Here is a 17,696-nt window from a genome sequence, read left to right on the forward strand (position 1 = left end):
TGTTGCTTGTAGTATCTTTCTGCATGAGACTATCTCATTGCATTCATGTGATGTTGTTATGGCTTTGAATTTTCACAGAAGTTGTTCCCCATCTATGGATTCAAATCTACACTGAGTTCAGTATTTTCTTCTTAGAGTTGGTACAATGCCATGAAAAGGAGAAATGCTTAAACATTTTTTCTTTATCCTAACATCTGTTTCAACTCTTTGCTTTGATAGAAGGTTGTTCCTAGAAGCAGTAATTGACATGAGAGCTCAGCGGGCCTCTTGACTGTAGCCCATTAAGAGCCCAATCCGGAGCTCGGCGCTCCGGCTTTCCGTGCCATAAGGCACGTCTGCGAGGCTTACTGCCAGGCCAGCACCCATACTAACCCAGCACTGGCTAGCGCTGGGCTAGCACTGGGCAGGCTCCTGTCCTCCGCTGCTTGGTGGTCTCAAGAACCGCTGAGCCGCAGCATGGTAAGCGGGGATAGGGAGGGGGGCAGGGAGGAGGCATTCCAGGGAGGGGGGAGGCAGATGGAGGGCGGCGAGAGGGTGGGGGGAGGCGTGACAGGGAGGCATGGAAAGGGTGGGTGGGAGGCGTGCCAGGGAGAGGGAGCAGGGAGGCAGAGAGGCGGGTCCGTTGGAGCTCCGCTTCACTGGATCCTGTCTGTTCGTATAGGACTCGGTGCTCTACACGAGTAGCCCCATTGCAGGGCTACTTCCCTTACCCTGGAGAAGGGGACAAAAGTCCCCTTCTCCCGCGGTGCTGCCCACAGCAGCCCAAGGTGCACAGCATGCGGTGGCAGCAGTTTTCGGTGCCGCCAAAGCTGGGCGCCCCAGGCAGCTCAGGATTGGGCTGTAAGTTTTTATACTCAAGGTCAGTGAAACTGTAAATTTCTTTAGGGCTGAAGTCTGATATGAGTTTTTCTGAAAAATTTCCCCTTGAATGATATAAATCTTGATATGTCAGTACACATGGCTATTTGGAGGGGTCTTGTCTATTCATTGTGCAGGCTGAGCTAAAAGAAAAAGGGGACTCTTCTGTCTTAAAGTGAGCCATATACCTTGTACAAGTACAAGCTCTATACTAAGGTGAGCATGAAATGGTTTTCAACTTCAGATGGTGAATGGCTGACTTACCTATGTCAATTGGCTCTCTCTTTATGTGTGTGAGCTCTATTCCTCCTGGAGTAGTATTAATGGAATCTTCTTCATCTTCAGGGATTTCTGTGTAAATTCATAGTAGACTTTTAAATTTTATCCTAAGTCCAATATCTTTAATCTATCCAAGTTATCTCAGTTTCTGCAAAATGAAAACTCACTGACCTGGAATAAAGATGTTGACTCTTTGCAATCAAAATTTTAGAACTCTATCAAATTGCTGTAAAAGCAAATACAGGGTTCTGTGTAGTGTGCTGTCTTCTGCATTGGGGAATTCCCAGTTTTACTAACTGCAGAAAGTTTTGGGTCAGCAATGAACAATGCAAAGCAGACATTATCTCTCCTATACTAAGAAGCCTGCCTTCTAAATTTTTTGCTGGTATGCTTTACAGATTAAGAAGCAAGTTGACTGAAGAAATGTTTTAGCAGAGTAATCTTAGTTATTCCACTTAGTTTGCCCTCTTCTTTGTATTTCACCTTTGTGAAGGGGAGGAGTGCTGACCTTTAATTTAATTGGTTTCTGGCTGTTTGGTGATAGGATGTGACTGATCACATCCTCAATTACAGCTCAATTACAGCTGACCCAACGAAGGGGTAAATGTCCAAGGTTGTGCACAGGGTCAGTGACTGCAATTCCTGCCTCCAAACCATGTTCTGGGACTTCTAGATAATGCTGCTGGCAAATATTGAGCAAGAAAATCTAATCGGTAGCTGCAACACTTGAATAAAAACTTGATTCAAAATTGGTGAAGATTTGTTCACTTTAATCAATTATTGCTGAATGTTGTGCAGTGTTTCTCAAACTGTGGGTCACAAACAATTTTAGGTGGGTCCCCATTCATTTCAGTATTTTATTTTTAATATACCTATTAGACTTGATGCATAGTATATTACTGCATTTGAGGAAATGTTACAGATCTGTACTGTTAACAGACTACTATGTATATACTTTTAACAATGATAGTAAATGGGTAAGTGTGGGTAAGTGTGGGCAGAATTGCAGCCTAGGATTGTTAAAAATTTCCTAATAGATTATGTCACTTCCAGTCATGACATCACTTCCAGTGGGCCCTGACAGATTCTCATTCTAAAAAGTGGGTCCCAGTGCTAAAAGTTTGAGAACCACTATGTGGTTAGAAGACATAGTTGAGATTTCAGCACTGAAAGAAGCATCCATACCGTCAGTAAATAGGTAAGAAATCTAAACAAAGTTTTGCTGTAATCAGTTGCAGGGCTTTCACACAGAGCAAACAACTAGCTCAGATATGTATTACAGTTTTGTTCTGGTTTTATGCAATCCATAAGAATTTATAGGTTTTCAGCAATTAGTATAGTACAGTAATCTGGCACCCTCTGCTGGCTAACTCGTTCCATGAGGCTGTTTTAAGAAAGACTTTTTTTCCTCGTGACTTCAAAGTTTATGTCTCTGCTCTTAGCACAAGAACAAATGGGGGTGGGGTGAGGGACAGCAAGAGTGGGGCATGCACAAACTGAGCAAGGTAGAAAAGTTATGGGAGGGAACACTGTGGAGTAGTGCACACGTGCTTGAGAAGTGCAGAAAAACTGCAAGTTTGATCATCATCCAGGGAGGTGTATTTCACTTAAAGCAAGTTGAGTTCTAGTACAGTATATATGCCAATCCCTGACTAACTGAAAGTAAAGATGAGGTAGTAGAATGCTGTTGTTATTTGTCTTCATGCCTTGTATGCAGCCTTACATTGTCATCTAATATTCTGCATATATCCCATAATCCAGTGATTCCCAAACTGTGAGGCTCCCAGGAATCCACAGAATCCTCACAAAAAACCCACCACTCTCTACAACAAATTATGGGGTTGTAGCCCTAATGCGGAGCCATGGCAAATGGCCCAGTAAGCCAAGGGAGCCGCCAATCAAAAAAGTTTGGGAACCACTGCCATCATCTAATAAATAACAATAATGAGTTAAAATTGCACACTACCTACCCAAATCAGTATCTTCTTCTTTTATATCTTCCTTCAAGAGGGTGGTAACGGACTCATCCAAATGACTGTTTATGTAGTTATCTCTTCCTAATGTGCTGTGGGCCACTAGAAATATCAAAATAGATAATTCTCAAAATTAAAAAGTCATACTGCAAAGTTATTTTTTTCCTCAGGTAATTCATGTACAGCAGGGGTTGGCAACGTCCTTTCTCACAGGGGCTAGGCACTGGATCCATCAATAGTAAGAATGCTGCACATTCAATAAGCAAGCGCGAACCTCCCAATTAGGCCATAGAGCTAAGAAGAAAAAGATGGGCATAGCGTGTAGCTGTGCATCCCCAGGCAGAGAACGATGCCCAAAGGAAGCTTCTGCCCTTTGCTTAAACAGTAAACCTTACAGAGATAGAATTACAAACTTGAATTCTTTTTAGGACCAGATGGATACATCTTTTTGGGATTACGGACTGTTTTATTTATGGTGGCAGCCCACATCTGGCCTATGGGTCATAGATTGCCTACAGCAGGGGTGCTCAATAGGTGGATCGCGATCTACCGGTAGATCGCGAGGCAAAATGAGTAGATCCCGGAGTGCCGACCCCCCCCCCTTCAGGTGCCTCTGGGAGGAAACGCCGGGAGTAAGGCCCATTGTACTCAATGGGGCTTACTCCCAGGTAAGTGTGGCTAGGATTGCAGCCTCACAGCCTAATCCTAGGCATGTCTAGTCAGGAGTAAGTCCTGTTATACTCAGTGGGGCTCAAGGTACACCAACATACATTGTACACATAAATGCTATATGTTATGATGGCGTGAACATTGTAAAAAAAACTCTGGTAGATCTCGGGGCCTTGCTGGGTTTCAAAGTAGCTCTCGAGCCAAAAATGTGTGAGCACCCCTGGCCTATAGTGTCCCAGCATTTACCTGTATCTGCCATTTTCCTTGTGTCTGGGAGACCCAAATCTCCTGATGTATTGCTGATTGAGTCCTCTTCACCGGCATCTCCATGCAATTCTGGGTAAAACATTACAGATTATGATTTCACAGTTTGTAAAATTATTAATAGAAAATCCTATTGCAATACTTCTAAGAAATTAGTACTTTAAAACTTGTAGTCATGAAATAGATAAGCCCAGAAAACCCCCTAGGAGGGCACATCATACTTCTAGGGAGCTACATGGGGAAAAAAATCAGAATATTAGAAGGCAATAGTAAGTTTCTGAGGGGTCCACCCAAACCAGGTGTCTGATGAATTCATCTTAATCCTCAAATCTTGTTCTCTGTATTAATTTTATGCATAAATATTAAAAATGACTATAGTTTCCATTTACAGTACATATCTCAATGAAAAAGGTGGCCTGTTATAAATGAAGTTTTATATGCATGGAAAAGCAAGCCATAATGTTGTAAAATGTTTTGAGGTGGCAAAACCTGGCATCTAAGGCACATTCAAGTGACATTCAAATTATTCATTAGTTGCTAACCTGCCTCCAGTCTGGAGCACTCCATGTGCTTTTGATTACTCTTTTCTCTCAATGCAAGGTATGATTTGCATGTTTGCCCTGCTCTGGGAGAAAGCAAAGTTGTATTTAATACATTTCCCACTTATCTTGCTGAATCTGGCTTTAGTTGAGTGGTTCACCTACTATTAAAAGCTCATAACTGTCTTGATATTGAAAAACCTACAAGTTTCCATCAGCCACAGGGATCAAACCAATTGTTAGAATAAACAGGGCAGATGGTAACGTATCTTTTTTCCAACTAACATACACGGGGGGGGGGGGGCACAGAGGTGAATGAGGCTCAATATGAGGCCGTCAGCAAAAAAAAGGTTGAGAAATCCTGCCCTAAAAGATAAAATGATCTAGGTGATGATTTTTAAAAAGGGAGTTTCCCAAACTTATACAGAGTCAGCAATGATAATGTATTAACTATATTCTGTATTTAACTGTATTTTCCAAATTACTCTGAAAAACTAGGTTTTATTCTTGATGGCTTAATTCAGGGGTCTCCAAACTGGGGAGACCCAGTTTGGGTCTAGTATATTTTTAATATATTAGACATGACACTACCATGGTACGTGACTGCATTTGGGGAAATGTTACAGATCTGTACTTTTGACAAACTACTATGTATATTCTTTTAATAATATAGTAAATGGGACTTATTCCTAGGTAAGTGTGGGTATGATTGCAGTTTAGGATTGTTAAAAATATTCCTGCTTGATGATGTTACTTCCGGTCATGACATTGCTTCTGTTGGGTCCCGACAGATTCTCATTCTAAAAAGTGGGTCCCAGTGCTAAATGTGTGAGAACCATTGGTCTACTACCCTAAGAAGTTCAGATGAAGATGGGGCATTGTGATATTCTCAGAAATAAGTTTCATGCATATAAAGATTCATGCCCTTGTCACAAAATGCAGAGTTCTCAGCCTTATTGTGACCTGGCTGTTATAAAGCTGCCTTGTACTGAATCAGACACTTGATTTAAGCCATTTCTACCCAATGTTGCATATATGTGTACAAATGTGCACAAATATATGTGACCAAATGTACACCTGGGGGCCAGGCAGAAATGGGTTAATGAATCAAACCACTGTTCCATCTAGGTTGGTGTTGGGAATGCGTACTGGCAATGGCTCTCCAGAGTTTTATACAGGAATTTTTGTCTGCCCTACCTGAAGATGCTGGGGATTGAACCCACCTAGCACATGCTCTTCCAGTGAGTCACAGTCCTTTCCCAGAAGCTGCAACGCTATCACTGTCTTGTGGCACTTGGCATTGTCTGCCTCCTCAAAAGACAAAGATTTGAATCCAAAGAGCTGCTTGGCTCTTTTGAGTGGCAGAACTCCATGCCATATAACAAACCACTTTTCAAACTTTGAGAAAAGTTTGACAAGCAGCTTGATACAGCATAAAGATCCACTGTACAAAATGAAGTCAAGGATTCTTTGGATGTCAGTCAAGATTTGTAGTTTTATTCATATATTCTTCCTGGAAAGATATATAGTAGAGGTCAGACCTTGTGATTCTCCATAGCTCCTCTTATGTTCTGCACTCATCTTGTTTCTGTAATTCTTTGTTAACTCTTTAGTATTTTTATATGTAGATTAATTTAACCAACTTTGAACAACTTTATCAAATGACATCATGCTTATGATTTGAGCTTTGTGGCAGCTAATCACTTATATCTAATATTAACATATATCTAATTGTGCTGTAAAACTCACACATTGAAAGTAATTTTGATAGCTAGAACTCTTACCTCTGTAATTGTTCTCTGTTTTAGTCTCTGTCCATTCTCCAGGCTTCTCACCATCATCATTATCTGTTCTGTTTGTCTTATCTCCATGGCTGTGTCCAAGAATAGCATCCAGTTCTCTAAAAAACTTCATACTTTTACTTGTATTGCCTGAATATTGGGCATTTTTAACGCTCTTGTACTCATGTTTAAGATTTTTGTATTTTGTCCTGCATTGCTTCCAGTCCCTGTCAATTCCAAATTTTTGGAGTCTAGCGGCAACATGTTCAAATATTCTTTTGTTTCTCACTGTTCCTTCAAGTTGTTGCTGGATGCTTTTGTCTGACCATACTCTTATTAGAGCTCTAACTTCATTAACAGTCCAGTGCTTTCCTCCTTCATTTGCTACGGATGGAATGAAAGGCAGATTTTTGGAAGTGTCTAGTATTGCTGTTGGGTTACCTGCATCAGGTAGAACAGGGGAGAGACACAGATATGTATTACCTGCATTGGGTGGGGTGGGGTCAGGATCAGGTAGAAATAGTAAGAGAGAGAGGTTTTTAGTTAACTTTTTCTTTTCTGCCTGAGAACATTCAGGCAAAGCTAGAAATAAACTCAAGGTAAGACAGATTGACTAAGGTGGTTTTAAAATCTCCCATGATTGGTCAGTATTGTAGGGAAAGAATATTAAAAGAAAAATATTTATAACAGAGATGAGGATTTACAGCTTCAGTAAGTGAGAAGGAACCAATCCTTTGACTTGATTACAGTGGATGATTCCACACACAGAAAAGAGAACCCATCTTTCTTTGCAAGGTTGTTACAATACCTTCAAATAATGAATAGAAATATTAACAAGTGTTGTCTGTTAGTGTCCTAACTCTTCTAACTCATACATTCAGTAGTCATCCTACATAATACCTGGCTATACAAAATAAATAGAATTCACAAAATCCTTCAACACTTCCTTTTACACCTTAATTCCATGTTATTTTGTAAAATATGTAGCTACTCTACGTGTTAATTAAATATAACTGCACAAAGTAGGTGTATGTGGGATCTAGGATTGTACATGGGGATAAAGGGGCAGCTGTTAGTAGAATTTCATTTCTCAGAAAAGAATGAAAGAGGATATATTGTTACATTATTGAAGGAATATAATTGCTGCTCTCCTGTGGCTTCATCACAAGCTCATCAGCTAACTTCTAATAAAATCACAGAGCTTGAGCAGATTATGCCATTATCTCCAGCCCATTTGACATAGTCAACATTTCTGTTGACTAGTAAGATGCATTGTTTCAAATATAATGGCTCAGGAATTGGTATCTGAAATCCTCCCTGCGTGCAGGGAGGATTTTGGTGGCAGTCCCCTGAAAAAGCCGCCCTCCTTTGCAGACTGCCCTCCTTTGCAGACCTTTATAGCTTTTTTAGGGGAGCTCCAGAGCTGCAATCCCATGAGACATGAGGGACTGTTGCCTGAAGAAAAATTGGTTGTCCCTCTGTGGAAGTGCTTTGTGTTCACACATGGGCCCTTCTGGATATTGCCCAATGAAAGGAGAATACGTTTGCCATAGCCTTAAAGGCAAGCCCATCCATTGAACCTTGATTTTAGTTCAGAATGCTCTGTTTTTGCCTTCAATACAAATGCTCGGTTTTTATTTCAATCAAGACATGCATTGCTCCATGAAGCGCATAAGGTAAAAATGTATTTTACCCAGAAGCTAAAGCCAGCGCTACAGAAACAGGCAGCAAGAAAGCAAGCCCACATACTAGCTACATACTATACAGTATAACATCTCCATTATATTTGTTTTCTTATTTACAAAGCAATAGTCTAGTATTTCAGAAATAGCATGAGAGAAAACAACCCATTTCCTTCTTCTCGCATGCCATCCGTCATTACCTAGTTGAATGGGCCTGCAGTGGGAAATGAAAAGTAATGGATTTGCAGGAGCATCTTCTTCCTCTTCCAATGTAACTGAAACTTCACCTGCAAGGAAAAAGCAATACATTTTTGTATGTAAAGGCACAGAGCATTTTGAAATATACAGTACAAATCCACTGCGATGCCCAATGCAAAACTCGTGTTGAAACCACAAGAGTGACTAAGGGCGCAATCCTAACGGCGTTTGCGCCTCCTCGGGTGGAAGCCAGGCCGGCACTCTCAGAAGCATCAGTCTGCGGAGGCTGACAGAAGCCTCCGTGCTGGCTTTCTCCCAGCTCCTTGCGTTGCCTTGGATGAGCCAACACAAGGACGAAAGGTAGGCTTGGGGGAGGCGGAGAGGAGGAGAGAGGGAGGCGTTCCTGGGTGGAGGGAGGGCGAGTGGTGGGCAGCCCCAGAGGCGGGCAGGGAGTGGGAGGTGGGGCTGGGAGTGAGAGGAGTGGCTTCAAGCTGCTCAGCTCTCCTCAGACTTGTGCCACCTCAAGAGATGGTGCAAGTCTGAGGAGGCCCATTGGGGCCAGCAGCCCTTACCCAGAGGTGAGGGGAAATGTTTCCCTTACCTCTGGCTGAGCTACTTAGGAGAAAGTTGGCATACAGGTGCCATGTTGCCAGTCAGTGCTGACTCTCCTGTACTTTATCAGTTCTTCAGTTATTACAGAAACCAAGCTTTTGATGACTTAAGAACATAAGAACAGCCCCACTGGATCAGGCCATAGGCCCATCTAGTCCAGCTTCCTGTATCTCACAGCGGCCCACCAAATGCCCCAGGTAGCACACCAGATAACAAGAGACCTGCACCCTGGTGCCCTGCCTTGCATCTGGCATTCTTATAGACCATTTCTAAAATCAGGAGGTTGCACATACCTCCTGCACCTGCATAGGAGGTGGCTGTTTTGAGGGACAAGTTGCATATTTGGGGCAAGTTGAGGGACAAGTTGCATATTTTAGTCAAGAGATCAGCAACTTCATTCTTCAATTCCTTAATAACTCTTGGGTGGATGCCATCAGGGCCCAGTGACTTATTGATCTTTAATTTATCAATTAGGTCTGAAACATCTTCTCTTTCAACCTCTATTCAACTTAATTCCTTGGTCAGGAGGGGCTGTTCAGGCAGCGGTATCTGCCTGAGGTCTTCTGCCATGAGTACAGATGCAAAGAACTAAATTCTCTGCCATCTCTAAGTCTCCTTTTATCTCCCCTTTCCCTCCCTCACCATCCAGAGGGCCAACAGCTTCTCTGGCGGGTTTCCTGCTTCTAACATATTTGAAGAAGCTTTTATTATTCCCCTTAATGTTGCTGGCCATGTATTTCTCATAGTCTTTCTTGGCCTCCTGTATCACCTTCTTGCATTTCTTTTGCCACAATTTATGTTCCTTTTTATTCTCCTCATTAGGGCAAGATTTCCATTTACAGAAGGAAGCTTCCTTGTCCTTTACAGCCTCTCTAACTTGGCTTGTTTGCCATGCAGGCACCCTCCTAGACTTAGTTGAGCCCTTCTTCCTTTGTGGTATACACTTCTGCTGGGCCTCTATTACTGTTGTTTTAAACAACATGCACTCTGGAGAGATTGGACTTTGGACGAAACCTCAGATTTGCTTCTCTCACAATATGTTTTGCATTACAATAAATTAAAACTGAAGTTAAGGTTGTTTTATTTGCCATGTTCAATTCCAATATGTGTTTTTTGCAGATTAGCCAGGCTTCAGTCCAAGTGGTTTAACTCCCAAATGTATCTAGTAATACTGAAGCATCAGGTTATTTAGTGGGTTGAAGACTGCAACTTTAGTTAGCAGTGACAAAATTTATATTAGTTTAACATGAAATAGTTATATGTGACAATCTGCAGGCAAAAGTGCAGCAGAATAAAACCACTTCATGCATTAGTGTGTGCATGAGATAGACCTCTTGTAGCAAATGCAAGTAATGCAAAGGAAACGAAGTAACCCTAAAATGCAGCACAAGCTGTGAAGAACAATTAATGGCAGACTTTTGAAAAGCTAGTACTGTATGATATAATGACTAGAGTCAGACCTTACTTGGGAGACATGGGTTCATATCTCTACTCAGTTTATTGGGTCACCTTAAATCAGTCCTACCTCACAGGGTTGTTGTGAGGGAAAAGTGGGGATGGGACCACACATGCAACCTTGAGATCCTTGGAAGGATGATTGTTCTTTATTAAAAATGCAAAAGGGAAATGGGAAGTGTAGTTCACTTACGTTCTATTTGTTTCCCTTTTAATGTCTGTTAATATGATCCACAGTAACAATCCCCTAACAGTAGAGGAAGAAACAAGGTCTGTGTTTTCCTCATGAATACCTGAAAATAATACTTTGCATACCAGTTGGGATGTGAATAAAATATGTGAAAGGAGAATCAGATGTTGCTACACTTCAAGATGGAACAAAAATCAGATATTATCTCTGTGAGACAGTGGCTATTTTTGAACTTCTTTCTCTTTGTTTTTCTGCTTCTTAAAGAAATGTTGGCTTTTGTGGGTGGGTGGGTGGGTGGAAGGGTAACTTTACCTCTCCACAAAATGCAAAGCTATCTAGACTTTATTTTTTAAAACCCAGGTAATGACCTTGGAATTTTCATTTAAGATAAATACTGTGTGCACCACAGGGGATTACATGCCATTTCTGACCATTGCTACAGTCGGGCATTTGACTAAGCGACCCTTCAGAAAATAAAATAAGGCAGCAATTTAAATGTTCTAAAAGGAAAACCCATTCCACTATTATGCAGTGTTGAGTTTGGGGAATAATAATGTACCAATTGTTTTATTTCATACTAAAGAATATCCTTGTATTTTCCTCTGGTTGATCTTTTAGTATTTGACCTTTCTAAATTTTGTTTTCTGATGCAAAATACATTTTATCATGTCATCATACAAGATTTCAGGTTGTAGAATACTGAGGATGCAATCTCATTTATAATTACTTGGAAGAAAGTCTTGCTAAACTTGTTTGGCTTTACTTCTGAGTAGAGATTGCTCTTTAAGCTGGCTTTTATGTGCTACTTGACATGCACATGACTTAGAACCACATTGTACCCAATGTGTTTAGTCTCTTAGCAGTTAGTAAATCTTCATGGGGGGGGGAGATCCTAATGTTTTTTCCCTACTATTTCTAATGTATGATTTTTATGCTTGTCTGTTTTCAAATCATAAATTTGTCATGCAGACTGACTGAAATCATATTGCAATATATTACTTGTTACACAATTGTTTGTTTCTTCCTGAGCTGGTCAGTTGCAAAAATGCTATACTAAGCATCCCAGATAAATGGCTACTAAAGAGCTATATAAGTTTGTAGGGCCCTGATGGAGTAGGTTGTTTTTTTCCCTTTACAAGAATAAGGTCTCATGAATCTAGTTCCAGCAGCTAGTTTAAGTTCGGCAGGTTTATGTATCCATACAAACAGTGGTGAGCAAAACCACCCTCTTCTCCTCCCCCCCCCCCACTGCATTAAGTCAGTTTGTTCTACCAGCTGTGTACCGTCTGTGGTGCATTGTGTGGGCTTGAGTGCTAGCAGCCTCAGTGTCTTTTAGGCAAAGATAATAAGGAAATAGAGCTTTTTTTACCTTCATTGTTCTCTCTGGTGGCATTTATGATCTCATTTGCTGAACACCTGCCGTTTTCTTCTTCTGTTAACTGTGTGACAGGTTCATGTTGCAATATGGCATCCAGTTCATGGAAGAACTTCATGGTCTTTGTAGCATCTCCAGAGTTGTGGGCATATTTGACTGTTCTATATTCATATTTCAGGTTTTTATACTTTGCACGACATTGTTTCCAGTCTCTGCAGATCCCCAACTCCTGTAGCCTTTTAGCAATGTAAATAAATATTCCTTTATTCCTTAGTGTTCCATGGAGTTGCTTTCTGATGTTTTTTTCTGACCAGACGCTTAGCAAGGCTTTAACCTCCTCCTCAGTCCAATGCCTTCCTGCTCCACTCTCCATGTTGAAAGTGACCTGGAAATGATTCACTATTTCTAGCCAAGATTCTGTTTCCTAGGAAACCAGACGGCTGGTTGTCAGTAAGCTCCACAGAGATGAAAGAATCTAGTTTTACTGGCTCAAGCTGCCTAAGGGGAGTAACTTGAGAAACTGCCAAATAAGCAGGTTCCGTATTAGAGGCAGGAAAATAAAGCAGCTCAGGCACAAATGATTGTGAAGTATGTTAATAATTGGCATCCAGAATAAGCTGCCTTCTGCGAGATAGGAATTAAACAAGTGTACAAAAATACATTATTTGACTCCTGTTATGCAATGTTCTTTAAATACAATCCACTGTTTTATAATGAACATAAAAGCTCAAAATTAATGCAATGCTCAGCCTGAATTGCAGTGGATTTGCACCCTGGTCCTATGCACCCTTACTAGCAAATTTCCACAGAAACTTGTATTCAGGTGGCTTAGGGTCACTGCCTTACAGTGCAGTCCTAAGCATCTTTACTCTGAGCAGAAATTTTCAACCTTTTTCATCTCACAGCACACTGGCAAGGCACTAGAATGGTCAAGGCACACCACCAGTTTTTTGACAATTGACAAGCCACAGTGTGCTGCCAATGGGAGGCTCACACCCCCCAATGACCCTACTAATAAATGATCCTCTCCCAAATTCTTGTGGCATACCTGAGGACCATTCGTGGCACACCAATGTGCCATGGCACAGTGGTTGAAAATGGCTACTCTGAAGAAAGCCCCACTGAGTTACTCCCAAGTAAGCATGAAAAGGATTGTAGTCTTTAATCTGAATTTCCTGGATTTATTTGAAGGGCATATTTACCATTTGGTCCCATTGAATTTGGTGAGATTTACTTCTGAGTGGACATGCTTAGGACTGGGGGATAAGGAAAATATGAGCTTACATATTTAGGTACTTCATGAATCACAACAGACCACTGCTTTAATTTTGTATTTTGAAGTATAAAGTGTTAATGGTACTCTCATGTTGATGATTGTAGTTTAGTAACAAAAGTAGTAAAAAAGAAAACCTATATATATTAATGTTGCCCTGTTGTCTGAAGGGAGGGTTGGGAGAAAACTTTCTGCTTTTAACTAATATAGGTGGTGTTGTAAGAAAAATAAAATATGAAATATGCATATAAATGTTAGCTGTATAGTCCAGAACATTATTAAAGGAATTTTTAAAATCTATTTTACTATTGTGAATTTTTGTTATAATGTTTAGCAAGAAATGCCCAAGTTTTATACTTTTTAAAAACAAGTTTGTTCCTGCAAGAATGGGGCAGCATGCATGGCTGCCATTTGCTTCATTTGGGTGTTCCAAAAGGTGTTTTGATGCAAACAAATGTGACTGTCCTCCCCACTATGGTCATAGAATCAGCAATTGCTCTGTGAGGAAGAGGATTTTGATGTTTTTATTACTATGTTTTTATTTGTTGATTTCATCCCTCTTGTACTGTTTGAATATCTTCTACTGGGTGGGGTGCAAGGGCTGGGGAGAAATCTCTCAAATAAATAAATCTCTGTAATTATTCCTCTGGCACGATTTCGTTTCCAGAAGCATGACATCCCATTGTCAGGACATATGACCGTGCAAAGGAGATGGGAGAGAGAAGAGGAGGATACATACATAGGCTTCTTGAGTTCTTAATAGCCTTGGACATACTCTTTTTGAAGATTTTATACCTTAGCAGTTACAGATGGGATTGTGGTATTTGGAAGCAGTGGATCAGGCACAATGCATGTGCCAGGTTCATGGGACAAAGAGTGAGGAGTGAAATGGATCCAGACAATGAATGACAGGAAGTGGCCTTGAACATTGACTGCACTGCAGGGTGAAATGATGGGCTTATCCTCCCATACTTTCTTGGGAATGTGATAAGAGCCTCAAGGCTGATCTGCAGTAAAATATTGAAGCTCTGTACAGAGCTAGGAGAAAAGAGATTATTGTACTGTGCAACAGCATAGGTTTAAATTAATACAACTGGGATATAAATGCTATTTCTTTGAAATGTTAATAGAATCCTTGAAGTAGGAACTAAAAATGTTAAAGTTCTCAAATTTTCCAGTCCATGACCCACTTCAGCACAGAGCTTGATAACCCAGAAGGTTTGGCAGTGACCTGGTGTCACCCCCAAAACATCGGCGTTGCTGAGCTTTCACTTTTTTTTTTTTTACATGAAAAACCCACCACTGGAGCATCTGCATAGTGATGTTTGGCCCATTCCAGGCCTCATCACATCTTGTTCTTGCTGATAAGCATGTTTTTGTAAGCGAGACCACAATGCAACGAGGCCCAGAGCAGGCCAAAGACTGCCAAACACATAAGAAAGTGAAAACTCAGTAACCTGGAAACTTTGACAAGACAGCATTGTGCAAACCACCAAAAATTGGGTCATGACCCACAGTTTGAGAAATACTGTGTTAAATTATTGCCTTAGTTGGTATGATAAAATATAAACACTAAATGCTGTTCTCCTTGTCAGATAATATTTTGTCCCCAGGGTTATATCTTGGGAGAAATTGGGAACTAGGCTCAGGTTTATGCTCTGCTTGTTCTTCCTCTTCCTCTCACTGGTGTAGTGGTGGTTGTGTGGGGGAGAGATTAACAACCAAATTAAAAGACAACATATTCAAAATCTTATTGAGCCTGCTTAGTAAACACTTTGAAGAGCAAGTCTCATCTCTCAGGAGGTTCTGAATATGAAATCTTTCAGTTTATTTCTTCAGTTTGTCCTGTAGTGAGGGGAAGAGGTTGTGAACCTCAAGCCAACCATAAGTCTCACCTGGGTACAATTACAGGCTGAGGAAGGGAAATATTGTCTAACCCAGTGGTTCCCAAACTGTGCACTGAGGCACCCTAGGGCACCACACTGTACTCACTGGATGCCACAGGATGTCCTTGGTGCCCCCTTCCTCCTCACTCTTCCGGGCACTTCCATCTTAGCCACTGGGATCATGCAAAATCTTGTGCTATTATCTCGAGAACTATTCGCATGAGATCTGCAGTGTAGCACCATCATAACAGGGCACTGGGGAAGGAGGGCGCCATGACCTTGGTAAGTTTGGGAACTGCTGGTCTACACAGTGTTCAGTCCAGAGCTAACTGAACTGGGTGGGGGAAAAAACCCACATCTGATTTGGGTGACTGTATTATTGAACTTCAAGCTTAAGAGAAATGATAGTACCTGTACTTCAGTAAGTTGAAGACAATTTGAAAGAGAACATTGCTGGTGGTGTATATGCTGTTATCACTTTGGTTTAAGGTTAACAGTTTTTTAGTTGCTCAAAAATCTGCAAAACCTGTTGACAGAAATGAACAAAGATGACAGAGGGTGAAAATGTGTGTATACCACATGGGAAGTGAAGCAAAACCTGCCAGATCACTATTGACTCTTTGTATAACAAAAAAATACCCTTTCCTTCAGGCTTAGATGGGTAAGGTAAGGTAGATATAGTACCATATGGTAAGGTACAATAAGAATAAGAGTAAAGTATTTGCATGAAAGTTTCTAAAAGCACCACCAGCACATAAACATCCACTGAATCTTCCTGTCACTTTATCTTTTGGCATTTCCTTCTGAGTTCTATTGGTGTTAAACTTTTTCTTTTTTTCACAGGGGCCAAGAGAGTGCTGGGATAGTGACAAGTGATGGAGAATCAGCCCATTCACTGAAAGTGCACAAGGTAAAATGGAAAATTTGGTGGTTTGTGTGGTTTCAGGAACACGGAGTTAAAAAGAATGCTGAGAGAGCACAAAATCATTCTCTGCATATATTTTAAGAGATGAAACTGGCAGAAGGTAAAGTAATAGTATAAGCTTTAAGGAAAATGTGAGTACAAGAACAGACTAAATATGAGTAAATAGGAAGACAAAGACAGCCACATCCCAGATTTAGAAAATATCATTGTAGGCCAAATGTGTCTTACTTCACATTTGTGGGCAAGGTGCTTGAGAAGGCAGTAGCAGCCCAACTCTATGAATACTTGGAAGAGGCTGCTGCCTTTGCTATCTTCCAAAATTAATGGTGACACAAGATTTTCACAGCATTTCTTACAAGGGTGTGGGAGGGAAAATGCATACACAATGTATACACATAATCATCGTATTTTTGCCACATGTAGACATGTATGGAGTCACAGCACCTTCTTATTTCATATAATTGTAAAGTAAATCGTACAAGTTATCTTTAACTGGATGGTGATACAATTGTTTATAATCTGTGAGGGATAGATGTTGGCTTTTCGTGGGTCTCTGTATCAAGGAAATTATTAAATTCTATGAAACTTTGATGTTGTTTAGCAATGCCAAACAATCCCACTCATTTATATAATGTGTGTTTCTCCATTGTTCACATCTGACTTACTTAGGAGTATTTGTCCTAAGATGGGGGCACAGTCTCCAAATAGTAGCAAGCTGCTTCCTCCTCATGTCTGCTGAGTGAGACTGCCCAATGTGTAATGGTGAAATATTGGCTTAGAGGAGTATTTGAAATCTCTTTAACTGCCCAGAGAGGGAACACGCTGTGTCCTCGAATGGTGCGGCTGGTGGTGAAATGTTCAGGATTGGCTGTTAAAGAAGAGTACCAATTAATGAACCCTTCTGTTACTTTACCCATAGGGAATATAATCTTCCATAATTTAAATTTGGGGTGATGTCACTTCACAAAAATCACCCATTCAGCTTAAACATAGCATTAGACACTTGTCAGGAAAACTTTGCAATGCAGCAGACTTCGGAAACAACGGATGATGTCTACTCCATTAATTTAGGCCATTTCTGCCCAATGTTACATATACGCAGCAGGGACCAAATGTGTACATCTGTGGGCTGGGCAGAAATGGGTTTAAAAATAGTACAAATTATTGAACCATGTTCAGGGCTTGAAGGATGATGAGTTCATTAGGAAAAATGGGATATTTGGTTTGACAGGATTTGGAAAGGGGAAAGAAAGCAATTTTTTTTTGTTGTTGAAAGGAAGACTTCATGAAAGTAGTGATTTGTATTCTAGGAAGGGCTGTGTGGTTTTGAAGATAAGGTTTGAGATCTGGAGTCATTACTTCACTTTGTACTTTTTAAAATGAAAAGCTGTCTAGAAATATACTTAATAATAATAATTAAGCCAGTGGTTCCCAAACTTTTTAGTACTGGGACCCACTTTTTAAAATGACACTATTGGGACCCACCTAGGTTCACAAAACTTAAAAAAAAAAACTAGAAAGAAATAATCTTTCTATTTACTCACACGTAATAATAACCAGAAAAAAGATGCTCCAACATTTATTTCAACCCACAGTTTGAGATCTACTTATCTAGGCTCATTTCCAAATGTGGTATCATATTTATGTTAGAAGTATTTGATAATTTTCTTAGTGTTACAGGGACATTTCAGACTTCTATGTTAATCTAAGAAATGGGTGGTTTGGTTTCAAACCCAG

General features: G+C 40.6%; 1 protein-coding gene across 1 annotated transcript in view; it reads right to left on the reverse strand.

Moving 5' to 3' along the window:
• The window catches only part of PAICS (phosphoribosylaminoimidazole carboxylase and phosphoribosylaminoimidazolesuccinocarboxamide synthase), a 50,656-nt gene extending 38,408 nt beyond the window's left edge, over positions 1-12,248 (reverse strand). The window contains exons 1-5 of the mRNA XM_066632909.1: positions 11,870-12,248; positions 6,367-6,804; positions 4,026-4,115; positions 3,108-3,212; positions 1,123-1,209 (exon numbers count right to left, since the gene is read on the reverse strand). Of these exons, the coding sequence (XP_066489006.1) occupies positions 1,123-1,209; positions 3,108-3,212; positions 4,026-4,115; positions 6,367-6,804; positions 11,870-12,248 (1,099 nt within the window). The remainder of the gene's footprint in view (positions 1-1,122; positions 1,210-3,107; positions 3,213-4,025; positions 4,116-6,366; positions 6,805-11,869) is intronic.
• Positions 12,249-17,696: the final 5,448 nt, after the last annotated feature.

This window comes from Tiliqua scincoides, chromosome 6 (genome assembly GCF_035046505.1).
Source record: "Tiliqua scincoides isolate rTilSci1 chromosome 6, rTilSci1.hap2, whole genome shotgun sequence".
Lineage (NCBI taxonomy): Eukaryota > Metazoa > Chordata > Lepidosauria > Squamata > Scincidae > Tiliqua > Tiliqua scincoides.